A 23,817-nucleotide genomic window follows, 5' to 3' on the forward strand; every position below is an offset into this window, starting at 1 on the left:
GTTCATCGGCTTCGTAGCAGCTAACCGGAAGTAGCGCGTCCTGACACCGCGCATCCACTACTTGACGCTGACCACCGAGAGGCGAACCGGAGCAGGAGAGCGAAACATGGCGACTCCGAACAATCCGCGGAAATTCAGCGAGAAAATCGCTCTTCACACCCAGAAACAGGCGGAGGAGACGGCGGCGTTTGAGGAGGTGATGAAGGACCTGAGCATCACCCGGGCGGCGAGGGTAAACAACCCGTTTGCTTTCTTTCGTTGTTGTTCTTCCTGATTTCTTCTTCTTTTTCTTTTTCTTCTTCTTCTGCTTCCCCGTCTTCTTCTTCTTCTTCTTCTTCTTCTTTTCTTCTCCTTTATCTTCTTCTTCAGCTCCCTTCGTTTGTTCACCGCTGTCAGACGCGCGTCAGCGGCAGCGGAGGTAAACAATAACAAACGCCGCTTCCTGCCAGCTGTGGCCCGGATCGCCCGCCAATGGCGACCGCTGGTGGGAGGAGGGGGTGGGGGACCATCCTGGCGTGGACGTGGGATTGGGGAAGACCCGCTTCTTTTTTCTCGCGTGAAAGTTAACCCACGCGTGTGGAAGCGAGAAGGGGCGTACCGTGGTGTTTGCCCGATGCGGGATGTAACTCTCCCTTCTCCACCCACCCCCACCCGACGAAAATATCCCCCCGCGCGGCGTGGACTTGTGTGCCCCCCCCCCCCACTGCTACCCACGGCCGAGCCACGCTCCGGGAATAAATCGCGTGGGTCCACGGAGGAATATCCATCAGGGGAAAAGGAGGAGGAATACCTGAAATAATCTCCGGGATTATTTTCTACACGGGATTTAAACATCCTCATATTTTATCTGAATTTATGTGAGTTTATCAGACCAAGGTTTGAAAGTTATAATTTCTGTAATAATGATCAAAATCATTCATTCATTTACAATCCATACATTTTATCCCGCATTCGGGTTCGCATGGAGGCCGGAGACTAGTTTGACAGCTCTGTCGAGATTAAATTTCAAGTTATTCATTCATTTGTTCATTATCCATACAATTTGTCCTCTACTCAGGGTTGCATAGGAATGGGAGCCTTATTTAAGAGCTCCATTGAGATTGGATTTTAAATCAATCATTCATTCATTTGTTCGTTCTTCATACCACTTATCCTGCAACAAGGGGCTTTGGCCAGGTTTAACAGCTCCGTTGATATTGAATTTTAAGTAATTCATCCATTCATCAATTCAGTAAGTCATTCATTATCCGTTACACTAATCCCACACTCAGGTTTGCATAGGGGCTGGAGTCTAGTTTAACAGCACCATTGAGGTTAAATTTTAAGTCACTCATTCATTTATTCGTTATCCATTTCACTTATCTTGCTCACAGGGTGGCATTGGGGTGGCAGGAAGCCTATCCCAGCAGTCACTGGGCGAGAGGCGAGGGTTCAAATGTGGCAGGTCGCTAGTCCATCACAGAGCCACGTATAGAGACATACAACCATTCACATGTCTTGGGAAGTTAGAGAAGACATGCAAACTCAAAAGAGAAAGGCTTCCTGTCGGAAGTGAACCAGGGACCGTCTTGCTGTGAGAGCACAAGTGTTAACCGCTGTGCAACCCTGCTGCTGTCTTGATAATAATCATAATAATGACAATGATTACGATAATTATAATTAGAATTATGATAATAGCCGAGGGGTCTTTGCCAGTGAGTTATTAAAAAAAAAGAGCAGTTTTAATTTCTTCCACAAGGAAAAGGGACTTAAAGCTCCTTTGTTTTAAGAACACAACAATGGTTTTTGATGTGGGATACGACACACATATTTCCTGTAAATGCAGTACTTTTGTGTTTCCAGTTCTTTGTGCTAATCCAATCCCACATTGTTTATTAATGTAGCAAGACCCTGCTAGTCTCAAGTGTGTTTGTGTATGTGTGTGTTGTGCGCGTGTGTTTTGTTTTGCCCAGGGCAAACAATCAAAACGATACTTCCTGCGTTTCACTGCGTTTCTTCCTGCATGGCTATCGTGACTGCATTTGTGATTACAAGTTGATGCATCAACGTGTTATAACTCACTTGCAGTGACTTGAAACATGCGTGAGAAGAGTCGGATGTCTCCTGTCATCCAGCAGTTTGTTGTTTTCCTGGACATCTAAATGGTTGCTCAAACCGCTGTAAGTATGTGAGCAGGCGTCAGTACACTGGGAGTGTGTGTCCAGGCCCTCCCCCTCGCCCCCGGGTTGGTTGGAGGGTCAGTGTTGGTGTAAAAGGCCTATTTAAAACACCCACTCAACAGATGTTGTTTTTTTTTTTCCCTTTGCATGATAAACAACCAGATCAGGGACCTAAGTTTGCCATCCCGGGGGGCATCTCTGCACCCCATTACCCTCCAACTGGCTTACCATAAAAAAAGAAAAAATCCTTTTTTTTTAACACAAACAGAAGCTTTCCCGTCATGCGGGTATGAAAGAAAATGACTGATTTAAAAAATTTTTTTTTTTTTTTTTTAATTTATTTATTTTTGTTAAAAAAAAAAAAACATAGTTAGACGCTAAATGTAATCAACAACGTATGTGACCGGACGGTTTGTGCAGACCACAGTGTGAGACCCCTGATGGATGTTTTACATATCGCCAATGTGTAAAAAAGGATTTATTTACATCTAGTTTTTCTGTATAAAACAATGGACGACAGATAACAAACAATAATATCTTTTGAGTTGAATTTTTTTTTCCTCATTGGTTTCTATAGTTAGCTGTGCTTTATATATGTTACTTTCAGGGCACAACCGCTTAGCAAAAAACAACTGTTGGCCACACACACTGCATCCAGGCTGTATTTTGTAATAATCCTAAATATTCTTGAAGAGAGTAATTTGTGCTAGAATGCAGTCTTGTGATTGTCACATCAATACAAAGCAGTGGCTTCCAATGGATGGGGGAATTGAATCAGAAAAGGAAATAGTAATTTTAAAATTACAGCCGTGATAAATCATTTTTTAGAGGGCCAACACGCTGCAGAGATAGGTGTTAGCCCTTATTTATTTACTCAGGTCAGTGTGTAGCTTTAGCATGGGTGCAGCTATGTTTTTTAGAGTTTTTTTTTGGCAATATGTAATGAAATATTTCCAACGCTCATTATAGATTACTGCTAAAAACCGCATTGTCAGTCTCAGCATGTGAATTAATTTTCAAAACTGGAATTAATAAAAACATCTGAGGTCTTCTATGTCACAGGAGCAACCTGGCTTTAATAAACATAAAAAAAAGGTGTCTCACAGCTGTTTGTAAAACGTGAAGTAGTTTAGGTGTTTTATGACAGGAGGCATCATTTTGGTTAACAAAGTTAATTTATGTTAAAAGCAGATAATGGGATCATTTCATATTTCATCTTTGTTTTCCAACATGTTTTCCTTATCATAATATTTCCCAGTATGTTAGACCTTATACTTGAGTCTTTGGGGGATAAAATCCAGATTTGGCTTCACCAGACCTCTGCATGTCACTGATACAGTCACTCCATCTACTCCAGTCTATTCTCAAAAATCCAGTGCCTGTCGGGCCCCGGTCTTCAGTTGGTACTGTCCTCTTCCTCCCCACCTCCCTTTCTCATTTCTGTTGTGCGTGAATGGATTTGGTTGCTGAACTCTGCTTGATCTCAACATGGCAAAGCACGTAATCCTCTGTCAACAGAGCGGGGATGAAGGTATTTAAAGAAATATATTCTCTGGAGCTTTTTAGAACACGGTGGCGGTACCGGCGGATAATTATTGCGAGGTCTCGTGCATAGTCAGCAGTGAGCAGTGGGCTCTGTGTGAGAAGATTTGTTGTTCCGCTGGCCAAATATGAAAAGGTTTGGTAAACGTCCGGCCCACTTTTACCGGGAAAACGTATTGGTCACGCAGTTCATTCCGGCGAATCCGCATCTTATCGGTGCTTTTGAGGAAAATAAACCTCCCCCTCAAAGCTCTCACAGGAGAATGCGGTTGGATTATCATCTGGTAACTGGTGTTGCTTTTAAAAGCCTTTTGCTTCATTTGTAAAATAAATGACAACAAATTAATTTTTTTTAATGTACTGAACTTTATTAAAAGTAGCAGTTGCCTTAAGAAAAAATAGCTTGCAAGTGATCAAATCACAATTTCATCACATAATAACCTAATGGGTATAAAACTAATTCATTTTCGTGTGTCAAAGTGTTGCTGAGCAAGACACTGAACCCCTAACTGCTCCCCTGGCGCTGGTGGATGGTAGCCTACTGCTTATGCTTCATCCATGATGGGTTAATTGCAGAGAACAAATTTCCCCATGGGAATTACTAAAGGATAAATTATTATTATCATTATTATTTACTGAGTGCTTAGTGTTGATGGAATTGGCTGCCAAAAGAAAAATCCTCAAAACAAAGGTTGCAAATAAAAAAAGCTTCCTGTTTTTTTTTTTAACCTGGTGTGTTTTGTTTTGGGTTTTGTCTTTCAGTTACAGCTGCAGAAGACTCAGTACCTACAACTGGGTCCCAACCGCGGCCAGTACTACGGCGGATCCTTGCCAAATGTCAATCAGATCGGGAGCAGCGCCGTCGACGTGCCTTTTCAGGTGACGGATTATTTAACCTTGCCTCCGGCTGCGTGGAAAAGGTAGCTTTTTCACAAAGCTCTCAGATAAGTTGGTTCAACCCAGGGTGATGACGGAGGGAAGGAGGGGGTCGGAGGTTGCATCGCTGTGGATTTAGAGCTCCGCTTCTGTCCCTGACGTCTGTTTTTCTTTCCGCCCGCGGGTAAGAGATTACAAACATCTGTCCGCACAGGAACACGTTCAGACCGTTGCTCCCAATTACAGTTCTGACAAGAAATAAAAAACTAACCTTCCCCGTGTTATCAGGCCAGTGTTACGCTGGTTGGGCCGTGTCACCCGACGAAGTCGAACATCAACGTGTCAGATAATTTGATTTGTGCCGAGGCTCGTCCCCGCTAATCCCCCGCAGCTGTCCGACATAAATACACATTTGAATGCGCGCCTCGCCTCAGCTGGATAATATTTTGCAACACAGCAGCGCCTCTGCAGTGTTTACTCAGTCTCTTTCCCGGGGTCGCTCATCTACTGCTCTTGAAGGAAGGCCTCTAAATGTAACACGAGAGACGCACAATACTAATGTTGTGCTTCAAAACAATGTAAGGTTAGTGTTTTTCTCCATGGCTACCACCAGGATGGCGACGAAGGCTGTTTTATTGGTCTTTAAATTTCAGTGAAAGAACCGGGAAGCACCCAAACTTTTTCTTTTTACTGAAAAAGAGGGTTATTTCTGAACCTGCACAAGTGAAAACTCTTAAAAAGCAAAATGCGCATAAAAAAAAAGGGCCTGGTTGGCTCTGCTTTTACTCCTGATGGTGTTGTTTGACAGTTAGCAGGATTTACAAAAAAAAGACAATTTACATTAAACTTGATGGAGGGGGTGTCAGGGAAAAGGGGGGGCAGCTCAGGAACAAGCCAATAAATTCGGGGGCAGTTCTGGGAGTTATTCTCAATGTCCTGAACACGGTGTGACTTTTCTCTAGCAACTGCGTTGAGGGGAAATAAATATCCAGTTTCAGCCTTGTTCTGTTGAAAACGGCAATGTGGGGGAAGTTGATGACAGATTTCGATGATAGATTTTCAGAACAGTGTTCGAGATGACACCGGCGGCAGGGTTGGAAAATACTCTGGAAAACGCAGGGCGTTTTTCAATTCGGCCCAGCAAGTTAAACTAGGTGAACAACGAGAGCCCCAACAATGGTCTTCAACGAGAACCATCCAGTTGTAGAAACAAGACGAACTAAGACACACACGCACACACTTTATTCTGATCAAAAACACAACAATGCATCGATGTTTCAGTTTTATTCCAGTTACATCTCCCCATTATTTGCACAATAGCATTGATGAAGTTATGCTAAAGACAGTTAATGACAAAGTTTATGTTTCCATTTCTTTGTATGTGTGTCTGTATTATGTGTAACACACAACCACACACATGTGCTTTCAGTTGTGCGGTAAAATAGCCTTACCCTAACTGATGCAAACAGCTAACATTCTATAGACCCCACCACCACCACCACCATCACACACACACATACAAACGTGGGGCTGTGGCTCAGTTGGTTGAGCAGATGTCCTTCTAATCAGAGGCAGTTGGCAGTTCAATTCCCGTCTGGTTGGCGCCTTGCTTGGTAGCTCTGTCTCAAGGTGTAAAACTGTTATACATAAGGTGTGACACTATGTTAATCCCACCCTGTATATAATGAATAGCATTCAGCGTCCCGGGGAGAGGTCCAGTTTGACACCGTTAGCAATGTTATCTTTGGGACGACCCATTTCCAGAACCGTGACACAAATGTCAACATTAATCCCCAAGTCCCATTCCAGACCCACGTCTGGTCTGTTTTCTGCAGGGGAGCAATCCAGTATGTGGCATTTTAGCCCATCAATTAAGACCCGTGTGCCCCCTTCCTCCTCATCTTGATCCTCCACATGCATCGCGTTAATCTGAAAAGGTCATGAACAGGCCGACGGTTTACGAGAGAATGTTAAGAAGAAAGGTACGTCGGAAGTTAAGGACATTGACACATCGGGGAAACAGAAGTGATGCAGGAAGGAGCAAATAAGTTTTCTCTCTTTTTTTTTCTCCATCTATCGTTAGAATTCAGGGATGGACACAAACAAATCAACACGGCACCACGGTTTGGTGGACAGAGTGTACCGGGACCGGAACCGCATCACCTCACCCCACCGGAAACCCCTGTCTGTGGACAAACACGGGCGACAGATATCCTTTGACGACGTTTGTCGCTGACACTTAATCTGAGTCGTGAGCCGGAACGCGCGAGGTTCGGGTCAGTTTGCATCTCAGGCCTGTGTGAAGCCGTGATTTCACATCTAAAAATATTCTCAGACGTGTCAGGAAGAGTACATCGCCTCTTTGGCGCCGTGTCCCTGTGACTAATGTGATTAATTCATTATTTTTGTTAAAGGTGAACACTTTTGAATATTAGGCAGTGGATGTCATCCAGGCCCCAGGCACGTTTTCGGCCATAATGCTCCAACATTGACAAAGGAAAGGAATTCTGCTCGACAAGAGCCTTGCAACTTTTGAAAAATCCTGAAGTAAAAACACCCCTTTTTTGAAACTATTTTTGTAAAGAGAACAGAAGAATTTTAAGGCCACACCATCAGACTTATGTTTTGCCTGAGAAAAAAACCTTGGGGTTGATGATATATTAAAGAAAAAAAAATCAATGCCATAGTTAATAACACTTAATTGTGTTATAGATGTGTTGCAACACTGAATCCATAAAGCATTAAATGAATTCATTGCTGGAATCGAAAGCAAAAGAGCAGCGAAGGGAAGGGCGAGTCTGTCATTGTCCTATTTGATCAATATCTGTACCAGCTACATTAAAACAATAATAACATCTCTCAACCTATCTTAGTTTGTATAAAATTATAAAAAAGTAGTGACGCCACGAGGTTGAACTGGGCTCGGTCCCATTCATTATACCGAATGGTGCAAAAACATGTCATCCGTGCAACCTTTCCCATTTGAACACGAGAGAGACGTGAGCAAGGACGATAACGCCAAAGAGAATGTCCAACGTCTTCTGCCTATGGCATTACAAGAGGGATTCACTTGTTTCCCAAAAACCTTTTCTATGTTTGGGAAAGAAAACTGTAGACGCCGCGTTGGACTTTAATGTCTGTTTGAAACGAGCGGCAACTGTTAGCTATTTCAGCCGGTTAGCTTTGCTAAATGTTTCAAATGCATCTGGATAGAAGTGGCGAGAACACAAATGCAGATCCTTAGTAATGCTAGTAGTCTAGCATCACTCCCGTTGTTTCAATTGGACTGGAAGTTGCACCCACAAGCAGCATAATTTGGCATCATTAGTGTATATACCGCACCAAGCTAAAGTTACCAAGCTAGCGTATATACCGCACCAAGCATTAGCTTTCCTCTAGCGGAAAGCTAATGCTAACACAATGCAACCTGTATACGTCATCAACCACGCATGGATTGTGCCAATAAAACAATAGGTTAAAATGCTTCATAAATAATGATTTTTAAAAAAATTAACAATTCTTTGTTGTTTTTTTAACAACACGTTCTAGTATAAGACAAACATTCAAGTATATGTATCCCAATTAGTCCTAAGGTCAAACTCTGTGGATTTTAAGTAGAAAGGTATAAAGCAAGCGCCAAAGATGCTGGTGAGGATTTCACGTGAAAGTCCCCTGCATGCTTTTCTGACGCACTCATGTGTTTGAATTACCGCTGTCAGCATGCCTCTTCTTTTAATTAAAAGCTGGCTTGTTTTGTCTTGTTTTTTTTTTAACACAATAAATATGCCAAGACTGCCACGTCCCGGTTGTATTTTCTTAACCCTCTGTCTCACATTGACAGCTGTCCATACGGCTCGGTGTATTTGTCGCCGCCGCCCGACACCAGCTGGAGGAGGTAAGAACGAGCCCAGGATGAAAAAAATAAAAACGTCGCTTTCTTCCCCTGCTTTTTCTTTTCTTTATCGATGACGGTAAATCCTCCGTGCCCCCTCCTTGAAGAGTTTACGACCTGTACTGCAGAGCCTGCATCGCCCAGGTGGCAACAGCTGTCACATTGCAGCAATGCGGAACTGGATCTATACTGAGTTGGAGCCAGATTTGCACCTCTGCACATGTGACGGCTTCCTATTTTAAAATTCCAAGAAGGGTGTTGTCATAAATCACTGTACAAGATCAATGTATTTTGATTGTATCTACTCTCACCAAATTACCAAACACGCGTATTTCCAGCTTTCTTTTTTTCTCTGCATGTAAACCTCATTTTTTCATTTTCTTTCTTTTCTCCTATAATAGCAGTGTGTGATCTCAAAATGCTTGTGCCGCAGGACAAACTCTGACTCTGCACTTCACCAGAGCACGCTGACGCCCGCCCAGCAGGCCTCCTTCATGGGAGGATCCCAGGAACTCCAGCCAAAGCGAGGTGCGAACATCCTCAGTCTTGGAAATGTCGCACAACTATCAGTATGAGTATGGTGAGATCCACATCCCCGGCAGGCTCTTCTTAAAGATACCAGGTTAAATATAGGCTGACAGGTTCAACTTAAATCCACCACCTTCTCTAAAAGTTAAGGTCCTCGCAACAACATTTTCTTCAAACTGGATTTCCAAGCCGAACCTGATCTCAAACTAAAGTGGTATCGACGCGTTTGATCGTTGGCGTCAGCGCTCAAGACCTTTTGGCTCTTCCTTTTCTTGATGAGCTGTAACACATGCAATAATTTGCAGGGTAATGATATATATCAGATACTAAGTGTGTTAAAAGGTAGGGAAAAAGGCCGTAATACATTGGAATTAAGGGAGATCCGGTGGTTTTGGTTTTACCAGACCAAACTATTTTTTTCCATTTAATCTGGTAATCTCGGGTTATTTTCCTTCAAGTTCAATTCTTTTTTCTGTATTTCTTGGAAGCCAGAAAACGTCTGCTGAGCTGAAGGCGCTCGTGCAAATGTCAGAGCTCCGGCGCTTCTGTGGATTTATGAATTCACATATTTTTCCTTCCAATCTTCGATCTTTCCCCATGACTCCTTTTGCCTCCATTTCCTCCGATCTTTGTGGCTCGTTTCACCTGATCGTGTCAAATGAGAACACGCTCCATGATTATTATGAGTCAGAGAAACCCAGGAGATTGAAGGAAATTTGATTTTCTTTTTCCTCTTTTTTTTCCCTCTGACATCCCAGTTCTGCTGCTCACAGTACCGGGATCTGAAGCCATTAAACAGGAGGCTGAGGAAGACGGACAAAAACAGAATTGGAACTGCAAAAAGGTGGCAGTGCCCCTCAAAACCAAAAATTCTATTAATTTTCTCACCAATCCACAATATATATTTTCATGATCTTTTCCTTTGCAGATTGAGTCTAGATCCAAACCCTGCAAAGTCCCAGGAATCCAGTAAGTATTTTAAGCGGAAGAGATGGTCGGAAAAAGTGTGAAAATCATGGCACTGTTGCCTTAAAAGCGACATTTTGCCTCCAAATGAGCAAGAAATCACCCAAGGCCCCCCTGAAAAAGATCATTTAAAGTGCATCAAAATAGCTTTTCCATTTTGGAAGGTCATTCACAGTGACCGAAACCGTTGGGCGATTCGGCTTGAAAATATGGCGGGGTTCATAAAAGCGGTGGTGAACCGAGCAGGATACTAAAGCGGTCAAAATCTTTGAGCAATTTTGGGGGAAAAATAAAACTATGTATCGGTTTTAAATTAAAGGCATCTAACTGAGTTTGACCCCGTTTGTTATCCCTCTTGACAAGATGATTAGTAGGATCCGTGGCCCGGCAAGCGGTCCCATACCAAGTATTTTTAGGGGGCTGATTTGATTCCAAAGAAACGCTGCGCATCGCTAGGCGATTTACACGGACGACCCAGTGTTTCACTCTCCCGTCCTGATGATTATTAATCTCATAATCGCGTCTGGAGTTCACCGCATCTGCCTGCCTCGCCAGCGTGTTCCCCTCAGCTGAGCAGCAGATGACCGCTTCAATCAAACCGGCGTCCCACAACACCAGCGGCTCGCTGCCCGACCTGACCAACATCCAGTTCCCTCCCCCACTGCCCACCCTGATCGACTCAAACGACGCAGCCTCTGCCGCCACCGCCTCCTTCAGCTCCGCCAACAGCCCTCAGACCCTGGCGAGCGCACAAGGTAACTTGCAGCGCTTCAATCTGTCTCCATGTTAATATCGCCCGTGCTGCTTTAAGCTGTCGTCTCCCTCTAAAAAAAAACCCCTTTTTTTCTCTTTTGTGTGGTAGGAGTGAACACCTCTCAGCCCGCCGTAACCATGGAAATACAGCCCGGCCAGGACAGCATGGTTCCTCTCATTCTCAACGCAGGAGACTCTCACCAGCACCAGAACTTGCAGCTTTCGCCGACCTCGCCGCCCCTCACTCTGTCTCAGGTTCGCCTGCGCTTCCTTTCCCGGCGAGCCTGGCGTTAAATCAGCGTTCTCTCTTGATTTCGTTTGGACACCCTCCAGCAGTCGCCATTGACCATCTGCTGGAAAAAAAAAAAAAAGCCAGTGGGATTACATTTCGTTTTCATCGGGGTAAAATAGAAGACGATTTGCGACGATTTCCCACTTGCATGTTGGGGAAACAGTCAACGTAGAATCTCTCAAATAACAAAGTTACCATATTCTGACCTCTGGCTTTCTGTCGATGCCCCCCCCCCCATCCTAGGCGGCCATTAATGCCATGAACCTGGAGCAGCAGCTGTCCCAGTATTCCTTCTTCAACCAGCAACCATCACCGCAGCCTCAAACTGTGAGATCCTTTGATAAACAAAAAGCCTTCAAAGACACATTTTCATTTGGACCTAAATAATTGTGACCATTGCAAGTCATTTTACTGACTTATAATAGATATGTAATACAGTGGCACCTCGACTTACGAATTTTCTGAGATTCAAGCCATCGCTTAGTTGATTTTTGTTTGCTTTGTGATACGGGCCAAGATCTGAGTTAGGAGAGAGTGGAATGAGCGTTTGGCCCCTGTCCGTTAAAGGTTGTTTAAAAATTGTCTGATGCGCCACCTGCCACTTGGTAGTCTAGTGAAAATCATGGAAAAACATGAGTGAGGTGTTGACTTGCCCATGATGAGATAGAGAATTAGTTGTTGGTGAGACGTTTATTTCTTCACGCTCTTTTATTATGTATTACATTTTTATATAGTATTTGTATGAGAGGAACTCAGGTGGAATGGTGAGGCTACAGGGAGTGGAGATCAGGAAGTTGGAAGATTTCAGGTACTTGGGGTCAACAGTCCAGAGCAACAGAGAGTGTGGAAAAGAGGTGAAGAGACGGGTCCAAGCAGGTTGGAATGGGTGGAGAAAAGTGTCAGGGGTACTATGTGATAGAAGACTATCAGCCAGAATGAATTGAAAGATGTACAAGACAGTGGTGAGACCAGCGATGCTGTATGGACTTGAAACAGTCCCAATGACCAAAAGACAGAAGCGAAGCTAGAGGTCACAGAGATGAAGATGTTGAGGTTCTCTTTGGGAGTGACCAGGATGGATAGGATCAGGAATGAGTCTATCAGAGGAACAGCACATGTTAGATGTTTTGGAGAGAAGGTCAGAGAAGCCAGACTGAGATGGTTCAGTCATGTACAGAGGAGGGATAGAGAATATATTGGTAAACGGATGCTGGAATTGAAGCTCTGGAGGAAGACCAAAGAGAAGATTTATGGACGTAGTGAGAGAAGATATGAAGGTAGTTGGTGTGAGAGAGGAGGATACAGAGAATAGGGTTAGATGGAGAAAGTTGATTCGCCGTGGCGAACCCTGAAGGAAAAAGCCCAAAGGAGAAGAATTGTTATTTTTAAAGTACATTTTCTTATTTAAAAACATGTAACAAAAGCAAGGGGGTTGGAATGGATTGATAACATTTCGATTCATTTTAATGGTAAAATTATATTTGATGTACGAGCAGATTGAATTACAAGATTTAAACTCGTAAACCAGGTTATAACTGTACTAAGTTAATGACTTGACATGGTTAACAATGCGCTAAATATGTGATAAACAAATATTAGGAGTACTTAATAGTATTTGGTTCATTATTACCCTTCAATTCTAGCAGGCTGGCCTGGTTCAGCTGCCGACTACCATCAACTCCTGCTCGGGGTCGGAGAACCAAACCTCCTCGCCGAACAGTATGACCATGGACATGAACGCAGTGAGCGCACATGCACACACACACAGACACACACGCGCATCCTACTGAAGTTGTGTTTTCAATGATCATTGGAAAATGAGCTCAGTGATGCACATTGTCGCTGAGTATTTTTAATGTGAAAATAAAACTCCCATGGAGGTACGGTCATATTTAGTTTTTTTTTATGTATATACGTATGGGAACATCCAGTAGTGTACTTGTTTAACTGAAATACAGACCCTGCAGAAATGCATGCAATAGTTACACAACCCCATTGGCCTCAAGGAAACGTTTTTTTTTTTTTGCAAAGTGCTGCACATCCTTCAGATCTCCCGCTGCTCCGCGTCTGCTGCAGAGAGAGTGTGTTTGGATCGTTGCAGAACTTAAGTGCCCTCACTCTCCTTCATCTCAGTTGTAGGCTTGGCGGTGATGGGTTCGGGACACACACACACACACACACTCAGGACTGTAGCTGCCCCACCGTCTCGCAGTCCGGTTCTTCTTGCGAGCTGCTTTCTTTCAGCGATCATTTTTGATGCGTCCATTGTAGCCGTGTCACAACGTGATTACGAAACATGTGTTATAAAACAGATAGAGAGAAATATAATCTGCCTCAGGACCATTCCGGGCAGCAACGATCTAGTTTATTTTAAATTCCGAGGCCTCGGACTACTTTACCACTGTCTCATACTGCCAGTATTTATCAGATAGATAACATATCTGTCAGCGTGGCGGATTTGAGCTTTCAGCGATAGGAGATTATCAGTCTCATTTGATAAACCTCCAAACGGTTTCTCTGGAAATTCCATAGTTGTGCGTCTGATTTGTTATCTTTCCACTTGTGAAGCTGGAGATAAACTGATTTGTCACCTCAGGTTTTTTTGTTTCTAGAGGAAAATCTTTTCGTTTTTTTTTTTTTTTTCAGTTAAAAAAAGAATATTATCCTAATTCATTTGAGAAAAAATTTAAAATAGCATCCAGCATTCCCCATGACCTGAGTGCAGGATGAGTGGCAGACAATGGATGGATGGAAATGTCTAGAAATACATCCTTCTATTTCTCCTGTTAGTGTTTAGATTATTTCTATAGCATCGAAGAAAGGTGCTTGGTTGAACTAACCATAACATCCTTAATAATTAAAGATGTTACAATTTCCAAAAAAAAAGTTTTTTTTTACTTAGATTTGTTTTTGATCCTTGATGAAAATATTTTTCAGAATTTTCTTCCTAATAAATAAAAGAAAATAATCAGCTTCCAGTTTTTAACTAATTAAGAAAAAAATTGGCAAAAAAAAAAGAATCATTTAGAAATAATAATAACCAGGCAACGTGCCATTCTATTTCCTCTGATAATATCAATATCATTTCTTGATTTTTTTTTAAATCTTTATTAGCATCGAAGAAAGGTGTTAGTGGAGTGTTTGGTTAAACTAACTGTAACATTAATAATAATTACTCCGTTAAACAGATATAATTACATTTTTGAAATACAAGCTATTCTATGGAACCTGTTGGGAAAACATCTCAGGCTGCGATCGCTTATACATTTAAATATGCCAAACACACGCAGGCCTCCAGTGTGAATAACCCGAACGTATCCTCTTGCATCAGGCCTCCCCCCTCCAACAGTACCGCAGTAGGGTCGGATCCTCGGCCAATCAGTCTCCGACCTCCCCCGTCTCCAACCAAGGCTTCTCACCCGGAGGTTCGCCTCAAGTAAGGCGCGCGTGAACAGACGTCACCGTCCCCGTCTCGGTCGCAGAGCGGGACCCTGCCCTCCCCCACCCCCCCCACCCCCATCCCCACCCAACAGCTGCTTTCTTGTGTCGACATCCCCAGATCTGGGAAAAAAAAAAAAAAGACGTTTATTTGGCTATCATTTCACAAACATTTAACTGCTTTGTTTCTTTAATGCCGCCTATAGCAATAACAACATGCTTTTTGTCATCGATGTGCAATAAAGTAGCCAACAATTTTACAAATATGCCGGTCAAAAATGCTCGATTGGATTTTTTTGTCGCTCAAATGAAGTAAAAACTCCTTAAATTTGCACATATTTAGATAAATATGATTGCCATAAGTAGACCGCATAGCAGAGAACTAATAATTACATCAATATCTACTGAAACTGTGCCTCAGCTTGAATCTCACTCTCAACCTAGTGTATGAGAAAAAATATTTTAAAAGGAATTATGACTTTGCAAAGGATAATCCATACATTATCACACACAATGTGCAACTCTTGTAATAAATGACCTGTAAAACACCAGAAGTTGAAACGCTTTCCTGTTTTGCCCAGATCTGGCCGCCAGTGTCTTACACGCTCGTCTGACGTGTTGATGTGACGTAGCTGCGCCAACCCCGACCCCCGACCCCCGAACCCCAACCCCGACCCCTGCTGCTTTTGTGGTATTTGCACTGCATCTCCTCTGTTTTGCCCTCCCAGACCTCTATTGGACTCTTCCAGATTTTTATTTTTATTTTTTGTATTTCTTTTTAATGTTCGTCAGATCTTGGTGTTTGTTATGGATTTGGAACGAGCGAGAGGGGATTTGAGGCGGGACGTGGTAATCCCCCCCCCCCACCCCCTCCATCCCCGAGCCCTAACCCCACCCCCATACCATGTTTTTTTTTTTTTTCGTTTGTTTGTATTTGAGAGTCACAGTTAGATTTCGACAACAAGAGGCAGGCTTTACGGTTTAAGATAAATCGATCACACCCAAAGTGAATACGGACGGGGCGTTTAGCCAGGTATGGTGGAGAAACCTTGCAAACATGTCGCATTTGCCGCTTTTCACACCCTGCTGTTTTTATATTTTTGCAGTCCGGCGATGGCTTGAATGGGCTCGATTTTCCAGAGAGCCGCATTCAGACAACCTTAATTTAGCAAATTGTCTCCTAAAATTGAAATGTGACTTTGTGTGTTTGCAAAGCTGCACAAAAAGCACATTTTGGCGGCGAAGGTGATGCATGCTATAACGGCCCCGCCATTCGCTCGCCTGTCCCGGCCCTCTTCCCGTGCACTGGAAGTCCCGAGATTATCCTCTCGCTAAGACCGCGACTGACTGGCTGTGCGCTATTATCTCGCTCTGCCCTGTGGGGACATCTGCTCCACACACACACACACACACACACACATACACACACACACAGACAGATAATTTGGTTTTGAACGAGGAGGAGCACAGGGCTGAGACTATGATCCAATTACTTATACATTAAGAGGGACCACGATGAAATATGAGGATTTCTGCTGCCGGTTCGCCGAGGACACTCAGATGAGAAGCCTCGAGAGAATCAACTGGCGTCGGCTGACGCGGCGGAGGGAGGATAAAGCCTTATTTTCAGTTATTCCCTTTTTGTCATGTCGAGTTCACCCGGATAGGTTTGTGTCAATTGAAGCGAGCAGGAAAAGCGCTCCCTCCTCAGAAGAGCGAGGATCCTCACCTTCCTCCTCGCCTCCTTTTTAGAGAGTACTGACCTTTAGCTCGTGATCTGTCGACTGATTCCCGTTCAGAGTGCAAACCCCCTTTGTGAATTAATGTGTTAACTTAGGTATGAATGGTATTCATCTGGTTGGAGGAAAGAGCGCCTCCATCCAAAAGGGCTTTGGAAAAGCTTGAACGTGTCATTTCCCATGGAAGCCCATGGTGCCTGTAACACGAAACCTCAGTGAATATTCCCCCAGGGGTCCAGGTTTTTAATTTCAATTTATTATTCATTGCGTGATTGTTTGCCATCCGTGTCTCCTCTCCCGGGCCGTCAACGGCGAGCTGTGAGCGCGTTGGCGGAGTGTGAGAGAGTCACCGGGTTCAGGCCATGCAGAGGATGCGCGAGTGCGCTATTGTACAGATACAGCAAGACACATCCAAATCCAATGAGAAAAAGTTGAAGGGATATGGAAAAATGCTGATTTGAACAAAAAAATGATTACTTGTATTTCATTGCAGACAAAATGAAGATAGGATTTCAAATTTTCTGGACCAAATATGTTCAAAAACTTCCTTTTCATCCACTCCAGCCTGCACAGCATTCTAAAGTAAATATAGGATCAGGGCGGCTGATGGATAGTAATGAGATGAAATTGTCCCATAAGAAGGGATTTAAAACAAATGAAGATAAAAAGAAAAGAAACCAAAGTTGTAACGAAAGCCAGACCCAGGAGAGGCCTGGTGTCCTCCAAGGAGAAGCTCCAAATACAGGATCTTGAAGTCCATGATAACGATGATGACATGAGGACATGGGAAGTGGGAAAAAGGGCTAAAACTAAGTAGAATCAAATGAAATCAAACTGGAAGTGGAATAAAAAAGGATCGTGGAGAAGCACATGGAATAGAGGATCTGATAGTATAGGAACTAACTTGAAGGGCTCAGCTAAATACACAACGCAATACAGGCGCGTGCACGCACACAAATACACAAAGCAGAGGTAGAGCTATCAAACGAAATCCTACCCAGGAACACCCATTATTCTTTCAACCGGTGCTGCAGAACCACATCCCGCCCGCATTATGAAATTGTGGTTGTGGTCAGAAGGGTGGGGGGGCAGAAGACAACCTGCGGTGGTATGAAAAACATCCAGAAGAATGACAAAAGAGTTACACCTGACTATTTTCAGTCCTTATATATCTGTGTGGAGGAAAAAAAAAAAAAGAAAAACACAGCTTCACATTTTTTTTCTGGGAAGGCATTATTATATTGTTATATAAATGAACATCTCCAGTAATATTGTCTGCAAAAAAATAGAAAATAGTAAAAGTCACTACCTCATTCTAATTTACATTTTCCATTCCTTGCCAACTTTTTCTGATTTCAAATGAATGTCCCGTCCCTGTTTCTGTGACATCTTCTCGCAGGGGGTGTGTGTTCCTGTGAGGTGCTGTGAGTGTGTGTGTGTGTTCGTGTGTGTGTGCTCGCGCGCACTGTGAGCTTTTGGTGTGAGTAAACAGTTCGAGCCCGCTTGTTGTTCCAGCACAACGCCATCCTGGGCAGCGTGTTTGCCGACTTCTACGACCAGCAGCTCCCATCCATTCAGGCCAGCGCGCTCTCTCAACAGGTACGGCCGAAAATTCCCTCTCCGACAAAAATAAAACCCTAAATATAAATTTGATTTATTTTTATTTTTTTCCAGCTGGAGCAGTTCAACATGGTCGAAAGCAGCTGCGACAGCCTTTACAACCAGACCTCCACCCTGAACTACTCACAGGCGCTGATGATGGGTTTGACTGCGAGCCACTGCAACCTTCAGGACTCGCAGCAGCTGAGCTACAGTAGCCATGGCAACATCCCCAACATCATTCTCACAGGTGCTGCCGCTGTGTTATCACACGTGACTTGCTTTGACGGGGGCCGCACCGTAGGTGCCCAACGCACACATGCTTAGAATTAAGTCGAAGGAAAAGCCGCAGCTTCCTTCATAAGGGATGCCTGGAAACATTTGCCTTCTCAAATTGGACACTGCTGTGTTTCTTTCTTTTTTTTAATCAGGGGTGGGGAGGGGGTTAAAATGGCATCTATGAGGATTTCAAGACCCCGGTGAAGTTTTTTTCCATTCAGCCGTCTGCTACTGCTGCCGCTGACAGCGATTTGAGGGAATCGTGCAATTAAGATGTCAAAATGTCAGGCCTCCTGGATTATTGTCTCCTCGCTGCGATATATTTGTTTGTTTGTTTCGGTTCAGAACTCAAAAGACGCTCTACGCAGGGGCTGGGATAGGGTGCTGACAATTGTTGCTGACAATTCTAAGAGGGTGGCGACGTGGCCGGGAGGGGGTTTGAGCGGTCGTCTTGGAAACGAACATTCCCGGTTTGATTCCCGCGCTGCTCCTAGTCTATTGAAGTGTTGTTGAGCAAGACGCTGAACCCCTTACTGCTCGGTACTGCTCAGGGGTCATCCATGATGGATTAATGGCTGTGGTGGAATTTTGTTATTTATTTAGTTTAATTATTTGTGTATAAGTCGGGGGTCGGCATTTCCAACAGAAAATAAAATACCGGGAGCCACAAAACCCTTTTGACATGTAAAATGAAGATAATACTGCATATATCTTTTGTTTCCCTTTTATGCTATGTATTAAAACACACTTGGCGTGTCGTGTTTCAGTTATAAAGACAATGAACTGCTATTGAAATGCTTTTGCTGCAAAAACATTTGAACTCCAAAAAAAGACTAGGTTGAATCTTATGTTCAATTGAAATACTCAAGGTCTATGTGAGTCCTTGTATTTATGAAATGATAGGCCGACCTTAACTTAAATATTCCCCCGAAGCAAACTAAAAATGCCGATCGTGACGTTTTATTGCATGTACTGCTGCATGCAGCCACCTTTTTTTTCACTGAACACTGCAAAATGGGCAATTAAATGGGCAATCAAAATATTCATTTTACCTGGTTAATGACATTTTTGCACCTGAACGTCTGACCAGTGTCTGCACCGTTGGGCTAAAAGCTAAATAAATGGTGTTGCCGGTGGGCGTAGTACATTTTTAGAGCACCAAGAGATTTAAAAAAAAAAAGGAAAATAAAAATTATTTCAATTCTCATTTATTTTCCAAAGCTACAGCTAACTGTGGGCTGCCGACCCCTGGTGTAACTGAATGTGACAAAATAAACAACCGTCTTCTTCTTCTTTTTCAATGCAATTGGTCTTCCTCCCTGCCCCGTGCCCGCTTAGTGAGCGGAGAGTCCCCCCCCGGCCTGCCCAAGGACCTGACCGGCTCGCTGTCCACAGATGTGAGCTTCGATGTGGACTCCCACTTCCCGCTGGACGACCTGAAGATAGACCCGCTGACCCTTGACGGCCTGCACATGTTGAACGATCCGGACATGGTCCTCGCCGACCCCGCCACAGAGGATGCTTTTCGCCTTGATCGGCTCTAACGGCTCCCAAACCCCTTTTTGACGCCAAGCAACACAATCAAGTCCCAGAAGAGAAACATCTGCACTGGAGTGCAGCCGGTCACTCTTCTCAGAAATGGCAAGATCTAACGGTACCATATCTCTTTCACCGTTCTGTCACTTCTTAGACACATCTTTTTTTTTTTTATTTTATTTTTTTTTAATTTCAGATGCATATTTTTATAAATATTTATTTGCGATAATTTAGCGAGAAAAAAAAAAAAGGGAAAATGCGGCGTCACGGTCAGACACGGAACCACGTCTCGATTTCTGGTTGCATCTCCTGTGACGACACGTGTCGTTTTACACATTGACTCGTTTGTTTGGGGAAAAAAAAAAAAGTATGATTTGGTTTTAGTAAGCAGCGGTCGCCAGTTATGCATGAAATCACAAATCACTGTGCATCCTTATTTTGCCTTAATAGCTTAAGATTTCGGTTATCGTGCAAAGATGACTAATGTAAATGGTTCTAAAAACATTTGAATCTTTTTTTTTTTTTTTTGTTTACTAGTTTACATGTGGTTTAGGCACCATAACTCATTTGTCATCAACATCCCCGTCTCCTTTTTTTTCTTTTTAATTCATCAGTCAGATGTAAACTGATCTTTATTACAACATAGATGTTTACAGATTTGTTTGTTTTATATTTTACATGTACAGAATGTGATTTAAGATTTTGTGCAATGGTATCTATGCAAAAATCCCGTGATCGATAAAGGACTGTAACACCAACCCCGATCCAGAGAAAGCCCGTGTGCGAGATTCTCAGCTAACACCACGTCGCAGCGGCAGTTTTTCATTGAACGCTTCTGAAAAGCATTTTATTTTGAAAACCGGATTTAAAAAAAAATGAAGGTAAAAGGCTCAGTGAGCGTGGCGAAAAAGGTAGAATCTCTCCTACATTCCTCCCAATGATGTGACCTCAGTGAAGTTGAAATATTTATATTTTTCCAGACAATTGCCTGTATGCTAGAGCAGAATTGTTGATACGATGAGAATGTATTTAGGTCACATCTGTACATTTGCATCGTTGCCATCCAATCATTCTCATTACCATCATATCCAGTGATGCACTGTAGGACCAAATATCTTTGTCGTCTCTCATTTCTTGCATTTTCTATCTCACTTTCTCTGTTTTCCCCAGCACCCCTACGTTTGCTCTTAAAACTTGTCCCGTATCTCATATAGCACTTTATGCATTTATTTAAAAACAAGAGTTTATTTACCAAACCCCTTGTGACTGTTATGTGCACTGGACCTTTTTGCCTTGTCTTTGATCAAACATTCATTCTTCTAGAAAAAAAAAGAAAGAAATATGGAGGAAAAAAAGCTACACTATAGTTATTTTTTAAACATCAAATACATTCTATTTAAGAGCCAGGTTTTTACTCAGTCCCGACTATTTTCTTAGCTATCTAACGCTAATGTTTTCCCTAAATTTGGGGATTTTTTTCAGCGGTGGTGTCTTTACAGTTTAACTGGTCTTCATGTATGACAGCCCATTATTCTAGTGATAGCAAATAAGTAAAATGGAAAATATTATGTAATTGCGTACTAATTAGTCAAGCTTACTATTACAATAGTGACAATACAGCTGTATTAGTTTTAATACCAGATTGGAGGGAGTGTTTGATGACAGATTTAATTCTATACCAGAATAATGGAGAGTAAGATCATTGGTTTTGTGGAATACTATATATTCTCTCTCCATCGATGTCCCATCTGTATGTTTGCTGAAGTTTGTCAAGGTCCTCCTTTGCATGTGCGATGTAATTCACCTTCATCCTCCAAACCCAATATCTTTTACCCCCTCTCCCCTTTCCCAGCTATGTAACGGTTTGGACGCACCCTATATCCCGATTATGTTAAGCTCTGTTGTTTTTGTTTAGACTTTTGGTTGCTATTCCTCTGTTTATTATTCGGTGATTGCATGATTCTCTTGACACGGTTCCCCTTTGGCGGCCTGGTTTTTATTTCGTTTGAAAGGCTGGCTTGGTTGTCTTATGTGTTTTGTTTCTCCTGTTTGGGTAAAATAGTCTTTTTTTTGTCTCTTTAATTCGTCATGTGTGCTATGTAACTGCTAAGTGAAGCCTAAAAGCATCAGAAATGTGGTAATCGGTCTTTAATGCACATGTAGAAGCTATTTGTTTGCTATGTTTTACACTGCAGTATACGATTTGTGCTTCTTTCCGCGCAACTCCCATAGAGCTCTATGTCAAGGTAAATCTATAGACTAGCTTTATATATTGCTGTACGGTAGAAACTGTTTTTTTTTGTGCTTAATGTATTATGATGTCAACGTGAGAAAATGCACTGAGAAATACTGTACCCACAATACTGTATCCACTACTGTGGCTCTGCAGTCTCTCCCAGACCTCGGACTTAACAGTGAGCCTCGTATTTTCGTAGGTCCCATTTCAGTTTTGGTATTACTTTGAACATTTTTGTGCTCTGGCTGTTACTGCCCCCCACCACTTTTTGAAGGCATCAGTGTTCAGGTTTCCACTGGTGTAACTCCAGTGTTTACAGAGACAAGAGTTTACATTGGGGCGGCGTGGGTTTAGCCCTCCACAGCGAGTTTCAGATCCTCCTGGGATACATATGAACCACTTTGCGGTGAAGAGAAAAAAAAAATCAATCTTACAGATGCTGTAATCTAATTTCAGTTCGATAACGATCTGAATTTTTGACCCTGAAGTGTTATTTTCTATTTTAAGAGGTTTTATAGCAGTATACATTAGTTATATTGGAGGCCCTGTTGGGAGTTTTACTTATATATTCTCTAATGATCCCTCTTTCTGCTTTGAGCAGTTATAGTCCATCAAAAGAAAAAAGTTACTATTAAGCGAATTTATTTATGACAGTAAATCTTCATCCTGGTATTTTGTGGTTCTCTCTCAGTTTTTATCAACAGGTGAGCCTAAAAAGCCAAAGTTCAAAAAAACAGCCATAAACGAGAGTACCGACACAGTTCAATCTGACCTTTAACTCAACACATTTCCGTTTGTCGTTTTTTTTCTATGGCCTGCACACTTCATTTTGCATTTATAACGATTTGTTTACATTTTACCCGATTACTGAAGTTCTTGCAGCGTAAGTCGTTTATCTGTGGTTGGTATATCCTGCCTGATAACTAGGAAATCCATCCCAAAATAATGTGAGGTGATATTATATTTGCATTAAATTACTCAGTTTAGTTTTTTTTTACCATCATCATCCAACACTATTGTGTAATGAATAATACTTAATACATCTTGTCAGAGAAGCAGGCAGTGGATAGTCAGTACGTATTAAGATGCGCGTGGACTGGCTTTAAGACAAGCTGAAATCAGGAAGACGAAACGGTGAAAAAGTCATGCATCGACAAATCCTTTGTGTGCATTTTGAGGACAGCCCTGCCGGTTCAAGCCTCATTCAATGGCAGCTAAATTGTTGTATAATGTATTTTGTTTTTGAGATACTATTCCAAACACTGCACATGCATTTTACTGCCGTGAAGGTGTGCACTGTGTTACTACACTGCACTACACTCACTGCGAAAAAGGAAACATATGCTCTTAGAATATGCAAACCTAGAATTCTGCAGCACAGCTTGGCAAGTTGGTACTTTTTTGAGCTAACCCTTTAAAAACAACTGGTCTAACTTTGTTGTTCAATTTGTGCATTTTCTATTTTAACTGTCAAAATTGGACCAAAAGAGTTTTGGCTGTAAAAGTGTTGCTAATATGAAATGCAAAACAATGCTTCTGTTTGAAACAATGCTTCTTCTGATGTATTTTTCTTGTGTGGAGGCTTCTGTCTTTGTATCTTTGCATTATCATTTGTAAAAGAAATTAGAATAAATATATCTAAATAAGCAGAGGCTGTGGTTCCATCCTATTATGACACTGGGTGGGAAACAAACAAACAAAAATTGCACGACACAATTTGATATAAATTTTACTGCAAGTTCCGCCCCCGTAATTGGCATAAGACTTTCTCACCCACTCCCAGAGCTCCGCACTGAACATTTGCCCTCGCCTCTCCCACTCTGTCCAACGATTCAGATGAGTTGACATGAGTGGATATTTTGCTTGTGGGATGGACGTTAGAAAAGAATCACGAAAACTTGTTGCAAATCTGTCTGAGTGTTACTTTTGGTCTGTTGTTTAAAAAAAAAGGGGGGTGTGATTGTGAAATCATAACTAATTCT

The 23,817-nt window shown here is 42.5% G+C and overlaps 1 protein-coding gene across 4 annotated transcripts; it reads left to right on the forward strand.

The window, feature by feature from the left end:
- The first annotated feature begins 71 nt into the window (after positions 1-71).
- crtc1a (CREB regulated transcription coactivator 1a) lies at positions 72-23,481 on the forward strand. Of its 4 annotated transcripts, none has more exons than XM_086172005.1 (15): positions 72-232; positions 4,464-4,580; positions 6,661-6,786; positions 8,411-8,472; positions 8,903-8,997; positions 9,756-9,841; positions 9,926-9,966; positions 10,519-10,718; positions 10,826-10,971; positions 11,252-11,335; positions 12,652-12,750; positions 14,340-14,444; positions 17,701-17,784; positions 17,860-18,034; positions 19,402-23,481. In XM_086172005.1, exons 1-15 carry the CDS (start codon positions 107-109, stop codon positions 19,605-19,607), a joined length of 1,752 nt encoding a protein of 583 aa, XP_086028131.1. In that variant the 5' UTR covers positions 72-106; the 3' UTR covers positions 19,608-23,481. The 4 variants fall into 4 exon arrangements, with proteins under 4 accessions (XP_086028131.1, XP_086028132.1, XP_086028133.1 ...); XM_086172006.1 differs by having other exon boundaries at positions 12,655-12,750; XM_086172007.1 differs by lacking the exon at positions 14,340-14,444.
- The last annotated feature ends 336 nt before the right edge of the window (positions 23,482-23,817 follow it).

Source organism: Fistularia commersonii, chromosome 25, assembly GCF_037954325.1.
Source record: "Fistularia commersonii isolate RoL2024-O1a breed Wild chromosome 25, RoL_Fcom_v1.0, whole genome shotgun sequence".
In the NCBI taxonomy this organism is placed as follows: Eukaryota; Metazoa; Chordata; class Actinopteri; order Syngnathiformes; family Fistulariidae; genus Fistularia; species Fistularia commersonii.